At 44.1% G+C, this 19,849-nt stretch overlaps 1 protein-coding gene across 1 annotated transcript in view; it reads left to right on the forward strand.

Moving 5' to 3' along the window:
* KLF16 (KLF transcription factor 16) overlaps window positions 1-19,347 on the forward strand; it is a 74,461-nt gene extending 55,114 nt beyond the window's left edge. The window contains exon 2 of the mRNA XM_078669930.1: window positions 15,436-19,347. Coding sequence (XP_078526056.1) covers window positions 15,436-15,743 — 308 coding nt within the window. The 3' untranslated portion in view covers window positions 15,744-19,347. The remainder of the gene's footprint in view (window positions 1-15,435) is intronic.
* The last annotated feature ends 502 nt before the right edge of the window (window positions 19,348-19,849 follow it).

A 19,849-nucleotide genomic window follows, 5' to 3' on the forward strand; every position in this document is an offset into this window, starting at 1 on the left:
CAGAACTAGCCATACAACCGGGGCATGGCAAAAATGAGTAGCTTCCCTCTGCTCCACGGAAACCAGAGGTGTATCTTTAACATCTTGTACAGCCATTTTGGCACCATTCCACACCTCCTTCTCCCTACCCCATGAACACACACTCCGACCTATTCCGTCCCACCAACAGCTGCCAACATTACAGTATTCTGAAATTACGACTTTGTTTTCGCTATTCGTGACTGTTCACTTTAAGCCCTGAGCCCCGCCCCTGGTTTTTCATGCAGCGGTGCCGCAATACTCTTCCAAAAAACTACTTTGTTTTCGTTATTAGGCAGACTCACCTTCCTAACAGCAGCAGGCACTCACAAGACTCTTGCAAGTCTCATGCCAGTGTATATTGCCACACTATGCACTGCAGTGCCATCCCCCGTCAGTCTAAGCAGGTTGCACTGTCCATATACAATTGACAGTAGAAATCCAATCACTGTAAGTGCAACGCTTCACTAACATGCAAAATCCTTAAGTGGGGTGAGACTGTTACCTTGTGCTACACAAGTCTTCGAAATGTCCCAGTCTTCGAAATGTCCCAGCCAAAAACTGTTTGATTCAATTAGGAAGCCTCCTAAAATCATGTCCTCCTCTCTGCATTATGAGAATCTGTCACTGCAAACGTAGCAGAAACCCGAACTGCATTCACACACTTCATACTTTCTGGTTCACTATAATGAACCTGGCTGTGGATCAGATGCTGCCTCCACTTAACAGAAGTGATTTCGCGGGCACTTTTGTAAAAATTGCTGCATTTTTACAAAAGTGCCGATTTCGCGGCAAATCGCAAAATCCTGGAGGGTCTGTCACGGGATAGGGTTTCGACAGTGCACCTTTCTTAGACTGCTTCGCATCCACTCATGCAAACATTTTGTTTCTTTACCAGCCTCTTTCAGCCATTGCCTTGAAACTGTCAATCACATCTTGGCTCAGTCCATTGGAGTAATACTATCTCACCTAATATTATTGGCTGTTTGGGTGTATACTTACGCCTTCACTTTGAACTGCATGAGGGACTACATAACAACCGCAGCCCTGTCTGTCTGCTCCTGCTGGTCTCTTCTGTCAGTCTCCCTCTGACATTGTATCCCCCTTTCACTGCTATCCCGGTCTCTAACTTTACCACATCATTTTCTTACACTTTGGCCTCTGTCTCCATCCCCGGCTTTTAAGATCTCCTCCCTTTTTAGGTCTGGCTTCGCAGATCTTCCTTGATCTATGGTTGCTGCTGTTTTATAATCTGTATTTCCCTTCCACTTCTCGGTATTGCAGGTTTAGTTTCTTATTCTGAATCTAGGCAGTGCTTCCTTTGGAATGCTCGAGTGCCTGTTTTACAGCTGAAGGAAAAGTGAACTATCAAGTGTTTGTCCCATTCATTTCTTTATTTCCTAAATGTTATTCCCTGTAGGAAGTAATCCTTTTTGCATTATTTTTCTAGTCAGCAAAGCCAGTGGATCTTGGTTTAATGTACTCAAGGGGATTTGTGCATGCACCCCAAGCAAACAGCGTTTGAGCGTGGTTGGGAATCCATATGCTTTGCCAGTGCATGTTTAGAATAGTCAATCACTGACTCTTTTTAACTCCCCCTCTTCTCGCAGTTTTACTGCTGCTGCTTTTGCTTTGCCATATTGCTACTGCCTGTCCCTCATCTCCCCTGGTCGTCCATCTTTCTTTCAGTCGTCAGGCCTCCTCACCCCTCCCTCCTCTGCCTCTGAGCCAGTTTGGCAAACCTTGGCATCACCGAGTCTCTCTATCCTTGTACCTTTTCCAGCAGCCTCGGGCTCTGCTCGTTCCTTCCACCCCTTGTTGTCTCACATAATTACTCTCTGCAGAGTCTGAGAAACTCCCATGCGCCGCATTTGCATAAGTAGAGGCAAGCCTGCCAGTGCCACCCGTGCCTCCCTCCCCCTACAGGGAGCATAAGAAGTCATTGTTCCTCTGACTCCCAAAAACAATGCCATACTTCGTTACCATAGAAACCGATCATTTCATATAAAGTGACAGCAGAAATATTGTGTCGGGCCCACAGCCTGCCACTTTCCTTACCCGTGGCAGCTCTTAAGAGATCAGCTTTACTTTTTCTAACTGTGCCAAGTCTGTCCCAATAGAAGACTCCTTACTGATAGTCGATGGGTTCTCTTTGGTCCAGTAGATTCGTTAAAGGAAAGTCTAGGGGTTGCAACATCGTGCCCTGTCATCCTGTGGTGGGTTAACTCACGTGGCCCATTTCAGCAGCAACCATGTTAATGTTGTTCCAAATAACTTGCATTTAACCCCTTCGCTGCGGCGGCTTTCTGCCGCAGCGCTAAGGGGGAGGCGGGGCCGCGCGGCGCTCCCGTACTCGTGACGGAACTGCTCCGTCACGGCCCTCGGGTGAGCTGTGCTTGTGACGGAACGGTTCCGTCACGGCCCCACCCGCTCTTCAGAATGCTCCGTGCAGGCGCGGAATTCGCGCCGCGCAGGCGCGGCGAGCGGGCCGTGACGGAACCGTTCCGTCACCAGCACAGCCCACCCGAGGCTCGTGACGGAACGGTTCCGTAACGAGCATACAACAGGTTAAAGCAAAACTGGAGTTCCCCCTCGCCCTCCTGAAGATATTTTTGGTGGGACATTCTGGTGTGGCCCGGCACCTCCTTTAGTATTTCAGAAGAGCGCTGGGCAGACCCGGCGACCTCTGCATGGCACTATGTCCTTTCGTAAGCTGATGATTTGTTTCTCACCTGTGGATGCCTATATTACTCACTAACATCCGCTTCCTGGAGGTGTAACCTGAAGTCCCTTCCAGCTGTGTGGCTCCATCGAGGTCACACCGTATGACTAGGTACCAGAACGTCTTCTTGTCTAGTCCGTATTAAAATATAGTCCTCTTCCTAAAGACACCATGAGTATTTCAAATGCTCCACATGTAAGCTTGATTTCTTTTGCTCAGTCGCCTGATGGTGCGCAGTGTGAGCCCGTCCTGGCAGACGTAAAGCAGTCCCTGAGTACTTTGATCATAGCTGATTGTTTGGGGCTTTTGTGGAAAATAATATGGACCATGATTAGTGTAATTAAGACTATGCAGTGGAGGAGGGACACTTGTCATTGGGAAGGTGAGATCAGTCATTGTGAGGAGTGAGTTCTGGAGCCACCAGGATGGAAGAGTTCACTGGCCACCACCAAGGAAAAGCCTACCATATCTCCAAGACTTTTGATCACATTTGTTAAGCACTACCCGCTACTTCTGGAATTAAGTATCCTGGAGCTAGAGGGGAACCGAGTAAGCAGAGATGCAGCTCAAGTGAACACTGTAGTGAGATCCCACCAGAGTAGGAATGGAAAGCAATGTATTCCAGAACAGGAAAGTGGTGCGATTTTTCCTGGCAGCTTCCAGGTTAGATTGAGAAAGGAGATCCAACAGGAGAGAGTTTCAGAGTTTAGCAGTGGTAACTGACAAAGAGCAACCCCGCTTTCTGGTCTTCTAAACTTGGGGGCAATCACCCAGAAGGCTTGGCAAGATCTTAGATTACAAGATGGAATGTATCCGGCAAATATAGTAGTGAAGTAGGACTGTTGGAGTTTTTTGTACAGAATCTCATGGCATACGCATGGTTCTTTAAATTGATATCTCGTATGGATTGTTAGGCAGTGCAGTTACAGAAGTCCGCCAGAGATAGGCATTGACTTCTTTAGGCCTAATGCTAGGCTAGCTGCTGCGTTCTGAAGTAGTTATCATTTATGCAAGAGATACTCCAAAAGGCTTACATTCAGAGAGTTACAATAATATGATAATAAATAAATAAGATCAGGGCCTGAACAAGGCCTTTTTTGAAGTCTGGGGGTGGAAGGGCAAGATTTTCCTTATGATGCTCAGAAGTTTAAAGCTCGTTGAGCCAGTGGTTTTAATGTGCTCTGTAAAAAGTTAGGCCAGGGTCTATCCAGATACCCAGGTTTTGAGCCCTGGCAGCAGGGATGGGGCCATGCCAAAAGAATCTGGCCTCTATTCTTGGGATCAAGAGACAGTGAGTGTGAAGGCCAAGCTCCATTTTGTCTTTATTAAGGATAAGGGAATTGGACATCATCCAATTGGATACCCCTTTCGGGTAATTTCTGCAGCTTTTGGTTGTCTCTTTGGAGTCTTGCTCTAATCTAATTATAAATTGATTATAATCTGTATATGAATAGCAGATGAAACCAAATGATTCAAGAAGCTTGGCAAGTGAAAAACATGTAGGAACCTTTTCGGACAACCTGAACTAACCAAAGGATAGGACAAGGCAAAATGTAACAAGTAAATGTTAGGTACCTAGATGGACAGAGAGAGGCAGGAAAAGGCCCCATCCCCACCGGGTCATCAACACAACTCAGCCCAAAGCCACACAACCATTTAGCAATAGGATTTCTATAATTGTGTTTTGTCTTAACACGCTTCACCTGACTTCAAGACAGTATGCACAGATACTGGCTAAAAATTAAACATGCAAGTTTTGTTGCCAACTACTAGGCTGCGTGGGAGATTATTATGGAAACTAAGTTAGTTACTGTTGCAGTCATTATCATGATGTTTTGCTGTCTGCCATGTTTTGGCTTGTTGCTTTAAGTCGCTGACTTTACAGCTATTTGAAGTACGGGGCCTACGAACAGGGACACCTGAATTATGCGTTTGAGGAGAATCAAATTATAGGGCAGGGTTGACTGAATTATGCAGCAAGAAAAACCCAGTAATGCGCCGTAACGCAACACATTTTGTGATAGTATTTTTATACATGTTAATACTGTCTGGGCAAAGGTTTCACCTCATAAGTACCAGCCAGTTTAACACCCAAATACAGCAATAAGCAATAGAAGGTGACAAGTCAATCTTTGTGAAGGGCCTTCCACTGCGCAGTAACACGTCTGCATTCTGAGTAACATTTGATCCATATGAGCTAGTTTTGGTAAAATCTTCAGATTATGCAGCAGATGGTGAATTATGTGGCAAATGTAGCACATCCATAACTATGCAGAAAATGCAGCAGCCACAAAATAGGCGACCCTTACAAAATTTTGACATATGGCAGTGAAGCCATTTGTGGCTGAGACACAGCCTTACTAGATACAATCACCACAAAAACCTTCAGATTTCTCTCCCATTTACCCAAAAGTACATCACAAGCCGAGATACTTTTGGGATTTGGGCTAATTAAAGAAACAATTGCCAGAAAGCAATCCTACACTAAATTTTGTTACAGGCAGAAGTGGTCAACAGACAACCCTTTAAACAAACCCTCAAGAGCTGGTATAGCGAACATCCAGTTGTACCGGCAAGACCGTATTTTGACTCTGCCATACAAACTCTTGGAATACAAACACTCCCGAACCTAAGAACCTCCCACACTGCTTCCAAAAGGTCCATCAACTGTACTGAGAAGAAGGTATGAGTAGTTTAGGATAAGGTGGCCTTATCAGAAAGATCACATGCCTGGATGCTACTAAACAACTATAAAACTATTAAGCAACCGAAATACCTTGAGTCTGATCACTCGGGTGTTTCTAAAGGAAAGATTTATGACCTACCCTTTTGGATGTCTGCCCTCTGTTCTGCACAACCCCTCTGCTTCAAGACTTTAGGCCTGATTACAATCTTGGCGGATGGGTTTACTTCATCACAAACGTGACGGATAGTCTGTCTGCCATATTACAAGTTTTATACGGTGCGATGGAATTGTAATATGGTGGACGGGATTGTGACAGAGTAACCCTGTTTGCCAAGATTGTAATCAGGCCCTTAGAATCAACCAGCTGCCGTTTATGTGGGTCTGCTAAAGATGACTTTATTCATCAACTCTACAATTGCTCGGGACCTTTTTAACTGATGGAAGAGGGCTTTTGGAGTGCCTCTTAACTAGTGAACAAAAGACACACAATTGATGTGCAGGGTCAAGGCTGATTTGCATATGGCTTGGTCCAAACTGGAATGGCATGGTGAGCAAAAAAAATATGGATTTAGGTCCAGATCTCTGTACTGGGGTGAATGTATGACATTGTTCTGCATTCTGTCCATCAATTGTTCTTTTTGCTCTTAACTAGCAAGGCATCCGCTCATGCAGACAAGCAGTCCTTGCTTGTTTTAACCCTGTAGACACAATCCTGAACTGTAGGTTTTCATAATATTACGGGTTGGCTCAAAATTAAAGAGACTGTGACGTTTTATGTTAAATCGAAGTTGTCAAGCATACTTGTGATTAACTGTCGCTACGCTAGTCAGAAGAATCTTTTATCCATGTATGGTGTTTTATTAACTTTTTTTTTTTACTTTTGTGTAGGGGCGTGAAACCGTATGCAATGATTTTAATTAATCGCGTATAGTAAAATTTGATATAATTCCAGTGGCCCTGGATATTGTGTCTTACTTTAATGCAAAGCCACTTACGTTTCTGAAAACCCTTTCTCTGTAAATGGTGGCTCGGTGCCCAGGCTGTTCCGTGGACTGACGCACGAGCGAGGGCATTGTTGCATCAAGACTCTGCTCTTCCTGGCCTTTGAAGATGTTTACATGGTTTCTGTGAATGCTGCCACCGAGGCAGTAGGCACACTGTCTGGAAAAGATGGCTGGGTGGGGCCTGCAAGCCCCTTTCATCTGGTGGTAAACAGTGTGGTGTTGTGGTGCCAGTTATCTGCAATGACTCAGTGTCCCAACAAAGCCCAGCATCAGGTCTCAGCGGTGCATCAAAACCATGTCTTTTTTTGTTATTTTCATACATGGCATCAGACCCAGAGGCGTTCTGAGTCTTGGTCAGAGTGGACAATTGGCCAGGGCCCCCACCTCTAAGGGTCCCCTGGAGAAGGTGGTCATTTTCTCTCTCTCTCTCCCCCAGTCTATTTCGCTATCTCAACCTCTCCACAGTCCTCTTCAGGAGTTTTGTGGCCCAGGTTGTGTAATCTGGTTTCTGAAATTCAAACAAATACTGTAATAATTGTGGATATTGTGTGAACTTCAACTAGCACAAAATAGGAAATCCAGTTTACAGTCAATATGGTTCTGTAAAGGGGTTCCCAAAATATGTCGAGCTCGAGGCCCCAAAAGTCTTCAACGTGACACTGATCAGACTGAAACGTTCAATGGGTGCCCAAGACAAAAATCCGAGATCTGAATTCTCTTTTAAACATAATACATGTTAAACAGTTGCCTATACATATTAATGTGCTTCGATGGGTTTATCCTGTACTGTGGCCTCAGGCCTATAGGACTTATCTATTGCAGGTTTTAGGACAGGACCCCCACATTTGTGTTTCCTTAAACAACAACTGTTTAAAACGATCAGCTGATACGGTATGTCTTGCGGGGAGGAGTTAGGGGTGCATTTTACCTGCTGGCATTAGCACCCTTGAAACCCTTGCATACACAACTGCTCACATTACAAAACCTTTCAGAATGACCAATTCTAAAAATGTTTAAAGCCTAGGTAGGAGCCCTCTGTAGATGGTGTACACCACTAATGCTGCATCACTGCACCTCTGGACTCCCAGGAAATAGCGCTTCACAACTGAATATGCACACTTTAACTCCCAGGAAACAGATCTTTACAAATTAATATACAACAAATTAACATACAACAGGGGGCACTGCATTGGTGGGGATTATGAAGGTCCTGCTCACCCACCGCCCTACTCCCTCTGGGTACACAAAAGAGAACTTGAGGGTATTGGCTCTATCATCACATTTTTCTTCCACACTCTATAGTGTGCAGCTTAGGGCACTGGGTCAGCCACTTCAGCCCATGACTAAGTTCACTGTGAGTTGCAGTATTCTGCCTTTTTACAAGGAGCACGTTCACACACAAAGTACTTTTCCTCAGTGCCAGGGCCTACCATGGCAATGTGTGCTTTTTGTGTGACCAACATATGTTTTGCTTTTAACTACTTCTGTTTTTTTGTTTTTTTTTAAGAGTGACAAAGACCTGGCAGCTTTCCTAACAATAACGCTTTGCAAAAACCGTGACAAAACCCACAACATTGACAAAACCAAACAGGTGGCAGCCAATGCCAGACCTGTTGGCTTTGCTGGTGCTTCCCAACAATTTGGTGAGCCCAGGTTAGGCCTGTAGATAGATTTCTTGTCTCCATTGGAACTGTACCTCTAGATTATGAGTTGTATTCAATCCAAAAAGTTAATTTGACATATAATGGAGGGCTTCTCACTCTCAACAATTGTAGGTGACCAAAGTGACTTGTTTGTTATGCTGAGTGGAAACTATGGGCCTTATTTATAGGTTTACAGATAGGATAATCTGTCAAAACATGGCCAATATCCTGTCCCCTGTATTACAAGTGCCTTAGACTATAATTAGGGCTCCCTGTTTTCCGTTTTTACAGATTTTTACAGATTAATACAGACAGAAAACAATGTGTTTTTTGTCTGCATATATTTTTTTAAGTGGATAAATACAGAAAATTGTGCTCTTTTTAAGTGACTGACCATGCTGTCTTTGATTAATGATAGGCCAGCAGCTGAGCATATAGACAGCATAGGAAATTAAAAAACGGTGAAATGTGTTTAAATAACGGCATATGTCAACATACAATTATGGTATAATGCTAGTATTTACCAGTGGATGTATTGTTATGTAATGTTTGACAGCTTAAATAGCTAAAACACGACAGACATCAAAGTATGAGTGTGCGTCGAACAGTTAAATAAATATGGAAATAATTACAAATTCACATTTATGCAAGACACAATATAAATATCGATAAATACAGATAAAATGGCCAAATCATTAATACGGATAAATACAGATGGAAATGTTAAAAAAATAAATACCATAAAACCGTGAGCCCTAACTATAATGCGCTTGAAATAGTGCAGCCGGGACATCCACCATTTGTTGAAACCCTTTGTACAAGTCCAGTGTAGCTGTGAAGCATTGCCTCGAATGCTTAAATGAAAATGGCGGGTACGTAATGAAGCGAGGTGTAAAGGAATCAGACTGTCCGCATTATCTGCTCCCCACCCTTTCCTACTGCTTATCGCTAATGAGTCTCTGGGGAGTCCGCATCCACACGTCTTAATCCGCCCTTTGTTGCGCGCTGTGCACTCGTCGTTGCTTCCTGTTTGATTATTCATAGACTACTGCCTCTTTGGTAACAGAATATGCCTTTTAAATTCATAAACCCTTATTGACTATTTAATTGATCAAAAAACTTTTGTTTTAGCTGTCATGTTGAAATTGAGAATTATATTGTTTAGTGACAGAAACCAATGCTATTGGTTATATTTTCAAGTGAGACCCTGTCTTCATGCTTGCTTTTTCAATTTTTTTTTATATTTGTTCGGTAACACCCGTCTTGTAAGTAGTTCACGAGCCAAGGTATTTAGTTTCTTGCATTTTTTCTTCTTTGAAACTAGATCTTTTGCTTTGTAGTTACTACTTCCCCTTTTCACTTCCTTGCTAGCCTTGTTTTCGCCGACCCTACATGATTCGTGCCTTGTTAAATCCTCTTTCCTGTTTGTTGTACCGTGCCTTTTGTCCCCATCTCTGCCATGTGTTCAGCACCCCTTTCTAAGACTCATTCGTTGTCTTCTGAGTGTCCTACTGCTCCTACTCTGTCTCTTTATCTTTACACCCAACTCTTTTTCCGATTTAAATTACATTACTCAGGCCATTCATGTTCAGCCTGAGTCCCATGAGATTTCTGCACCACTGCTTCGCTATCCTGAGTATTCAGGCTTTCTGGCGCTAACTCACCAGCAGAAGAAAAAAAAACATTAAAATACCAATGAAAAACTATGTACAAACCGCTAGGTTTTCATTTTTTTGTTGTAATTTTACAAAATGTGCCGCTTTGTCCTTCCTGTAACTTAAGTTTCTCTTTCATGTTCCAGTGGTGGTGGTGGGTGAGCTAGGCCTGGCTCAGAAGTGGCTTTCCTAGAAGTGAACATTAGGGGTGGTGGCACACTTTGGGCCACTCATAAAACTGGTGGGGACATCTACAAATATTTATATATATAACGCTTAAAACTTATGTGTATATATTTTTATATTTTTTTTATGTTTTATTTAAATTTGAATACCAACAAAAGGTATGGTACATACAAACATGGTAGTCAGTACACATCCTGACTGTTGCTAGTTAATTGTAGGATCGCTGATGTAACAAAGTAGCATAACCAGTTCAGAAGTCGCTGCTATCAAATCTGATTCATGCTCTCCGCTAGCAATTTATTTTTTACACTAATACTATCCGAGCTTACAAGGATCAGACAACAAATAGGTTAGGACCCATCCCAGGTCTGACGTTGTTTCTAGTGCTAATACACAGTGTCAGTCGTGGCCGGCATGATTCGCGTGCGTGTGTGTGTGGGGTGGGGGGGGGGGGGGGGGTCGCGCGGGGAGGGAGGGGGATCATTTAATTAAAAAAAAAAAAATTAATCTTAACATCTCCTCCGGTCCCACGTTGCGTCTCCTCTCTCAGGCAGCCTCCCTCCCCTAAGCCAACCACAAAGCAGCAATGGCAGCGTTATGATTGGCTTGGATGCCAACCCTACAGGCGTCTATGGGGAGGCCATTTTCTATATGAAGGTTGCATGCAGCCTACATAGAGAAAATGCAGGGTGCGTATGTCTGGTTTGGTCAGCCCTGGGGCCAAGTAAACAGTCCGCGCCCACATCAGTGGGCAAGCCACTCCTCCCCTGCCTGGAGCAGGACCGCACACCCACCCGCCCCAACAAGGCATACCCTTCTGCTTTCTCGCACTGCAAGAAAGCAGTGGGGTGACGCTCTTCCGCCCACGTGGCGGAGCCACCCCTTATCAGCATCACAATGACCAGGATGCTATGGGACTATGCTATTGTTCATTCCCCTGCTATTGTTCATTCCCTGTTGGTGATAGCATCTCGTAGCTCAAGGTCTCCAGCCCATTCGCTTGGGCGTGTGGCCGACTACCTGTGAGGTCGGCTACCCAGTGACATCTCATCCTCTGCCCACATTGTATCCAGCAGCCCCTCCCAAGCCTGTGAAAACTCCAGGGATCCTATGCCTTTTTTGGCCTTCCTGAAGAGACTTACACTATGGTACTCTTCCCACAAGACAAGCACCCTCTTCCACCGCTCCACCGGTGGGCCCATGCTGATTTCCATGTAAGCATTATTTGTTGTTTGGCCAGGATCATGAACCTTGAGGGGAGTGTTTTCTTGGCCGAGGGTGGGCATAATCCCAACAGATACATTGTAGGGGGCAGTGCTATACTTCGATCTGTGGTATCATTAAGAAAGGCAATAACTTCTGCCCTGTATTTGGTGCCCAAATCATGTGGTACATCTCCGCCCCCTAGTACCTCGCCTGTTCCATGTAGCCTAGACAAGCGGGAGGAATTGGATTATCTTGCCAGGCACAAGGTACGCCCTGTGGATGAAGTAGAAATTGATTAATTTTATTCACTTCCACATCTTTTCCCCAATCCGCCTCTGAGTACCCCCATGTCTTCTGCCTATGTGCCTTTAAGTGTATTAAAGAGAGTATTTATATCTGCTCTCAAAGCACAACAGAGTCTGAGTTGGCCTTATACTTACTTACCCATGGCGGATAATATGGCATCCCAGATGTGTCTTAGATTCTCCAACCCCCCCTCCCCACCAGTCAAGGGCCCTGAATAAATAGTTATTCACACAAGATATAGGGTAGCAAATAAATCACCCAGTTTCTCAGTCCCTAGTCCTGTCCTCTCAAGTAGTCCCCTGCAGTTGCCCTTACGCAGGAGTACAGTCAAGTATTCCAATAGGATATTAAGTGAGTATGGGGCCCTCTGTACGTGCTCTCTGCAGTCATGTATATATTTATTTTGTATATATGTATGTGCATGCAGAGGAGTGTGAAATTTGAGTAATTTGCTTTTGTGTATTTAGGAGAAATTTCAGCAAAATTACGCGAAATGCAAATATTTAGCGTCACTTTTTAGTTCAAAATGTGTACTCGCTTCAATTTTTGATGTGCAAACACATTTCTCACTAAAAAATTGTGCAAAAAAAAAAAGCATGGGGAACGGCTGCCGGTCACGTTCTGTCCTTCCTGTGCATTGCATTTTTACTGCATATGACAGATAAATGGCATGACGCGAAGTGTCACCCTGGCGCAGTAATGGTAATTTCACATAAGAAGCACAATACGAAATTCCTAGTTTTGCGAATTACGCGTGCATAACATTTATTTCACCCAGTCCTCCTACATACACAGCCCAATTAAGATATTTTAAGCAATAAACAATTCTTTGCAGTAAAAGGGGGTTGGTAAGATGTGTGTGTTTTTTTTCCTGTGTCGCCTCCTGTCACATTCAACAACTGTGCTGGTAGGGCACAAAAAAGGGGCAGGTCCAATAGCTGGGGCACGGGCCCCATCTGGCCCCCTCTAGAAACGTCAGTGTGGCTCGTGCCTAGACAAAACTCACACCCACTTTTGAATAAATGCCACTCAGTGCAGCGTTTTTTTCTAAATCTCGTGTACTAAAGGCTGAAGGACAGCTTTTCTTTTCAACTGTTTCATAATAAAAGGGTCTTTCTCATACCGCTAAACAACAGGTGTTGCGTCATGTGCACCTCATATCTCTCAGGGGCTCTGCCACGCCTGGCTCTGCTCTCTCCCGCCTCTAGCCGACCGTTGAGACGTTCAGAGCTCACCCTTTTTCAAGCCTACGCACTTTTAAAAGCACAACCAGCTATGCTGTTAGAGTGGTCGCCTTCACTGCATAACTCGCGCCTTCGACGCACGCGGGCTGCTGCCCTTGTTCCAGGCACACTCCTGGCAGGGGTGAGAGGCGGGCCCGGGCCCCCTTCCACAGTCAGCCCCGTCCTGGTTCCGCCCGCCCCGGCTCTGCAGGCCGGAGGGAGTCGCCGCTGCGCGCGCGGTGGCGTGCGAGCCCCGGGTATTTATAGCCGCTCGCGCAGGCGGGCTGCAGCGGGGCGGTGCCAGCTGCCACGCACGTGCGCAGCGTTCCTTTGTTGAGCACAGGTTTGACTCTGGTGCTCTCGGTTCCAGTTTCCACCCCACATCACCTCAGCACTGCCATTTTTGCATGTATGTGGCCTGTGTTTTTTTTCCTTTCTTTTTTTGTTTGGACTGCCCTGGATTTTTTTTTGCTTTGTCCCCTCCAAACTCCTCCTCCCCTTGAGCTATTACTTCGCCCCATCAATTGAAGGGGGAGTATTTTGCTTAGCCTCTAATCCAGGGTGAGGACTGGAACAGGTGTCTCCGAGCAAATAAAATCTTTTTGGGCATAAATTGACCGAGTAGGTTGCACCGTGCAGTGTATGCAGGAGTAATGTGCAACACACCAGCAGATTCTGTGACATTATGTCATTCTTTTGTCATTTTGATATATATCAAATCTTTATGGGTAAAGGTCTCAACTCGTTATTACAGCTTTGACACCTAAAGAAGTGAAAGGTGACCAATTCCCGTTGTAAATTAATTTCTACAGCCTCGCCCGAAATACAGCACTTACATGAAAATTGTAATTGGTTTAAGCTAGAAACAAAGGGCTTTATTGCAATCTTGGCGGATAGGATAATTCGTCGCAAACATGGCGGAGATCCCCGTCCCCCGTATTACAAGTTCCATAGAATATAATGAAATGGCAATTTGGCGGATGGGATATCCGTTTATGGCGGATAACTTTTGTGACGGAGTAACCTTGTCCGCAAACATCGAAATCAAGCCCATGATATTTGTCTTTTTGTTTAAATGAGCACATTTTGTGACATATTGTAAACTATGGGTAAGTGGTACATCTATAATTATGCAAAAAACGATGTGACTGCATAATACCATAATTCCATTGCCCATGGACCCAGGGCTGCAGTGCATCATCGTTCAAGTAGGGAGCTGTGATGAGTACCGAGTCCCTAGAGACCAGTATAGCTGAGTTGATTTTCCTGTTGCAGTTGCCCATTTTAGGTGATATTTATTTTGCAATAGTACAGTACATTCCCTTCTTTAATTACCTTGTTTGTGTAGCAATTTCAGCATCTGAATATGCTTTAATTATTTCTTAACCAGCAGAAGTTTACTTTGGTTTAATTAATTTATTTGTAACAGTAGACCGTGCCAGGCCAAGGCACTGATTCAATAATAGGTTTTCACCTGTCTTCCAAGTTACCAGTGGTTTTCAGGTCGGGCCTATCAGAGAATGCAATCTGTCTCTTTGCAAAAGACCTATTGTGGCCGTGCCAATAACTTAAAGTGGCTTACAATCCAATGTATTCTCACTCTACTTTGTTTGCTTATTTAATATCTTTGGCTGTCCCAGCTTGTCTGACTTGTGTTTTTCCGTCCGCTGGAGCATGGCTTCTTTACCATCTTGGTAAATTTGGCTGGATTCTATCCTTACCAATGCTAATTTTTGAGGGAATACTTTTTTAGCCTCTTATAAGACTGCACATGCGCCTTGTCTTTCGAGACATTGTTATCTTAAATTGACTTTCTGAATTGGGCTTGTCACGCATTTGATTATTATTTTAGCTGTATGGCTTTTCTTCCTTTTCTTGTGTTTGTCTCGCCCCTGGAGCATGGGTGCATTACTATGTCCTTCAAATGCTCGTGCTAATTTTTTCTTTTTTTGTTTAAGCACTCTGGGAGTACATGTGTTTCCCAGCTGTTTCCCTCGTGTACTTGTTCCACTCACTTGCCAATGTGCTTTTCCCGGCTATACCCCAGTGTTGCCTTCTTGCCTATGTGCTTTTTCATCACCTGCTAGACGTTGCTGTCTTTGGAACATTTGATCCCACCACCTATGGGGGTTTTATGTACCTCCATTATTTTCTATGGGTGGGTGTTTCAGTACCAGTGATTGGCCATCTGCAGTGCTGAACGTAGTACAGGTTTTTCTGTAGTAACTTACAGTCAGAGTTTGTGAATACTGCATAGTAAAGTTACTCAAAAGTGTACTGTATTTCTGTCTGAGTTGGCCATGCAGGGGAAAAACTGATGTGCCGACCGGCTGGGAGCAAACTCCCAGTGTATTGGATCTTGGTTCATTGGTTTTGTAAAACAACAATCATTTTGGGGTGTTGTCTTTTGAAAACCAAAAACAGCCACCCCATTCACCTTGACAGGGCAGGCATGTTGTAGTTTTTCCAAAAGTGCATTTGCTGTCTAGGCTGAACTGTTCTGTAAATTTGGAGCTTAAGGTGTGGCTGTTGCAGACTCTGAGCTGGCCCTTCGGTTTAGTAGCATGCCTACCAAACCTTAAATGAAGCTCCAGTCTGTTCCACTATTTGAATCAATACTGTGGTAATGAATATTGTTTACAGTCACATGGGTATTTTAAACATTAATTATGTTTGCATTTTTTTCCCTTTGTTTTGCAAAATTTGCAGTATTGTTATCTAATCTGTTGGAATGAAAACAAATACTTTGTACATTTTCTTATTTTTTTTCCTTTTCCCTTTTGTAGGAGAAAGGCCTTTCCCATGCACATGGCCTGAATGCAGCAAGAAGTTTGCCCGATCTGATGAGCTTGCCCGCCATCACCGTACCCACACGGGGGAGAAGAAGTTTGGCTGCCCGCTCTGTGAGAAGCGCTTCATGCGCAGCGACCACCTGATGAAGCATGCCCGCCGACACCCCACTTTTCACCCGGCCATGCTGAAGCGGCAGGGCTGCCGGAGTGCCTCACCCTGCAGCTCTCTCACCTCTGGCCCTTGCAGCTTGGCTGGAAGCCCCATTACCAGCCCTGCACCGAGCCCAGCGAAGTTCCAGTAGAGTAGTAAGAAAGCCATAGGGGACTTTTGAGTGCTTCCCTTCCCCACTTCCCACAATGAAGCTTCACCATCTGAAAAGACTAAGAAACCATAGAGACTCGAATGGTGTGAGCTCTCCTGCCAGCTTTACAATAGGATATTCTCTGGACAATTTTAGAAAATTAAGATGTTATTAGTGCTTTATTTTTGTGATTTGATGTTTTTAAGAGACTTTGGTTAAAGGGATGGGGTGGTCTCTCAGGGTGGAGGAGAAACGTATCCACAGAGTGCCTGCCTTGAAGTGGTGTTTTTGTAGAGCAGGTGAGCCTGAGGGCCTTCTTCGCTCTGCATATGATCGCTGAGCCTGACACAATATACGACGGTTCGCAAGACACCACCGGTACTATGGGCTGCCAGTTTGGTGGAGTAAGGGCATTCTTTTTTAAATAACCCTTCATCCTGGGAGACTCCTGTTTGCTTCTGAAGAAGATGTCTTTCCCCCTTGCTGGTGTCTATTTAATGCAGTGTGAAATGAATGCTTGGTTGTTCCCTCTAATTTATTCCTGAAGACTGTCCAATACTTTTAGATGCCGCCTTAGATACTCCAGTCCAGGGTTCCTGCCTCTCGATGACCCCTCTTCCTTGCAGGTGTTGGCCGTAGGGTATGGCCCTGCAAATGGACTCTTCTCTTGTGTTTCTCACATTGAGAATCTGCCGTAATGTTGCCGTTGGGCAGCTGCAGTCCCCATCAAGCGGTGACTGCGCCACTGTTGGGAGCTTCCCACTTATGCTACCCATGCACCCCACAGTCCCATTTCTCATGTAGTGTTTGCGTTGCGCATTCCGTTATTTACTTTGTAAAATAGGCTTGCTGTACAGCGTGCATGTTTGACCCTCCCATTCCTGTGTAAAGTCTACATTTCTTAAAATACAGGCTTTTCCTTTGTTCTGCTAAAATATTTAAACTGTGTAGCAACATTCAACGGCCCCTTGCGTTGCTTAAATGGGGCCATGAGAAGGTTGACTTGGCAAACAGTGCGAGAGCCTAGTGTTTGCTGTGTGAACACGTAATGTTGGAGTCTAAGGACAGTAACAACCATGTTGGATGGCTTTGTAATCTCCCTTCTCTTCCTCTGAGTTGCATGACAGTAGTAGACCAATAGCTCGACTCGAAAAGCTTTTCCCAACGAGCAGGCTAGACTCGCGCCTTAAATTTCCAGGGTAAGACAGCAGTAAGTTCTACCTGCACAGAGGAAAGTCTTTGAAAAGCTCCTTTGGGTTATTGCTCCAGTTGTCCATGCTTTTCTTACCGATTTACAGAATAGAGCTGGGGTGGATCAAGGAGGCTGGTTTAATGTTCTCAAGAAGAATCAGCGTTTTGTAAATTTTGGGCTTAAAGCTCTTGTGGAGGAAACTCAATGGCTCAGCCTACGCATGAGCAAATATGATGTCCCAATATAGTATGTTTAATAAAAATTGGCAGCAATGTACGACGTAGGGGAAGAATGACAAATTATTCCATGTTCCCGACAGACTTATGCTGTTTCTAACTTACTTTTACATTCAAGCTGCTTTTATATGCGACTAAATGGGTGTTTAACGCATCCATTATCCCCATATAGTGATGCTTCTGGCCTTAATGCATGGTCTAAATTGGACTTTGTCTCTTGGAGGCAGCATAACGCCTTGCAGTGAGTCTTTTAAAAATATATATTTATTTGGTAAAACTATGCACATTTGTTGGAAAACTAAGTTATTTCAGGGAGTAGTGGTGCAGGCTTCGTTGCAAGTATATCTTACACTTGACAGATTTTAGGGAGGCTCAACCACACACTGTGTTTACAAAATAAAGATGTACTCTACCGATTGATAAGTTTGCATCTTGTAGAAGTCAGTCAGAATTATTCTCTAATGTTCTCAATATTTGGGTAAAAACCCTGGCTTAAAGGAAGACGAGCTCATTCCACCTGGAAATCATGGACACGCCAGATGCAAAGGACTCAAAGCTACTTCCTGCATTTCAAAACACTGGATCCCATATTAAATGTAAATATGTTTCGGAGTCCACCAGAGAAAAACAGGATCGCTGAACTGGCGTTGAAGCTTTGAATTGCATGTTCCTTGAGCGTAGAAAAACAGTGAAAATTTGTATGCAATAATTCCTGGCCTGAGATTTATCTATTGTATACACTTTTGTTAGGCCAATTTAAAAATGTGTTAGATTTCTCTCTGGCACGTATACTTCCTTAACGTTTATACAGATATTTAGATGGTAACCAGTTCTCACATCTATGGGCCGATTACGATCCCGTTCGGAAGGGCTTCAAATAGAATTCGGGTTTGCAGAATCCAATTCAGAACCCTTATTACCGACCTAATCGTACACATTTCCCAACTACCAATTACGATGCCCGGAAAGCGTTAGGGCTGTCCGAATCGGTTCAGAAAGGCATCCGGATAGGTCGAGTATTTTGGAGCCGAATCGTACAGCTCTCTGGACTCGTTTTCCGAGCGAGTACGATGACCAATTCGGCCAGCCGTTTCAAATCAGTTTTTCCGGAACCAATCACCTGCCGGAATCTGTCTTTAGGGGCCTGTAGCAGGCCACTCTTCACCAGGGGACCTCCAAATAGGGCCCATGGGGTATTCAAGAGACCCCCACTTCAACCATGCACAGTGTGGCCGGCACCATGGGGTGTCTGCCACAGTGAGCAAGGTTTTCCCCAGCCACCCCTTTCTTCAATGGAAGCCTGTGTCTGTGTTTGGAACACAGGCTCCCATTGAAGTCAATGGGAGTCAGACCGAATTGTATCCGGAACCATCGGGATACATCCAAATCACTCGGTCGAACTCCCCCGATCGGAGTCGTCTGGAAAGCATTTCGGGACCGATTCAGTAGGAATACTTTCCGGGCAAGATTGTAATCGGCCCCGTAATATTTAGTTATGTGGCTTGGTTTAAAAAAAGATAAATTTTCATTCAAGTGGAAATGATGCCAGGCTTGTGTTGTTTCCTTCATGGTCTCTTTTATAACCGACCTCCAATGTTGGGGAGGCAGGTGACAGCCAAGATGGATCTAAGGTTGTGTCTGCCATGGTGGAAGCATGTCTTCTCCATTCCTTCAATTTGTCTTCCACATAAATCTGTTCACTACATGTACCCTGTAGTTATTGATCACTTGAATTTAAAACTTTAAGGACAACTTTATTTGGGTTAGATCCAGTGTTATTCATGATTTATGTCTTACTATTCTAACACACCATTTCTTACTTTATACTAATCTGCTTCGGCTATCCCTCCTTGTACACCTTTTAAAAGTGATAGGAGTGATTCTATCAAATAGGTTAAAACCCAAAACCACATCCACTATGTTTCTTCATCTGCTCGACAGAGCCACATGTTTTTAGGTATTTCAGTTGCAAACCTTTTTAATGGCTAGAGTGCCACCTTTTTGATGGCATCTTCAGGGAATTTGAACCAGGAAGTCCATTGGTTAGAATCAATGTACAGTTTTTAAAATCCAGATCTCATATGTCACCTCCCCCTTCATGTCAATTTCCTACTAATTAATAAAACATAGAACTGGCTTTGTGGTTCCACATCACCATATGAACCATTTTCAACGTGGGTAATGTTGTTGACATGCTTTTTCTTTGTCAAAACAAGGATTTGCGGATGTCTAGCTATTTTCCCATTTTCCCGCAGTGCATGATTTCATGGCCAGCTTTTGTTGGTTGACCAGTTGAGTATTTTTGCCAGCTATGTTAAGGCAGTCTCTCTTCCAATCAAGACTCCCTGCTTAAAGAAAGATTCCTCAATCTGTGACAAGAATGACCAAGTTGCAGTTTTACATTTTCGTGTCCTTGTACAAAGCTTTGGAGCAGTAACGTCACTTTGGTAAATCTATTTAATCTTGTCCTGGTTGACACACTGAAAGACCAACTAGCCTTCCTCTGGTATGCTGGCAGCTTATTGGTGGCTGCTCTTGCTGCTGTTACAAAAATTGTTCTGCTTTTGGTGGGATTTAATCACTTAATTGGTCATAAGTTTGTCTCCTTGATTTGTGTTGGTGTTTTGGGCGGGTTTGAATTTTAATTGTGTATTTCTTCTTTGCCTCTTGCGTGCCTG

This window comes from Lissotriton helveticus, chromosome 12 (assembly GCF_964261635.1).
Source record: "Lissotriton helveticus chromosome 12, aLisHel1.1, whole genome shotgun sequence".
NCBI lineage: Eukaryota > Metazoa > Chordata > Amphibia > Caudata > Salamandridae > Lissotriton > Lissotriton helveticus.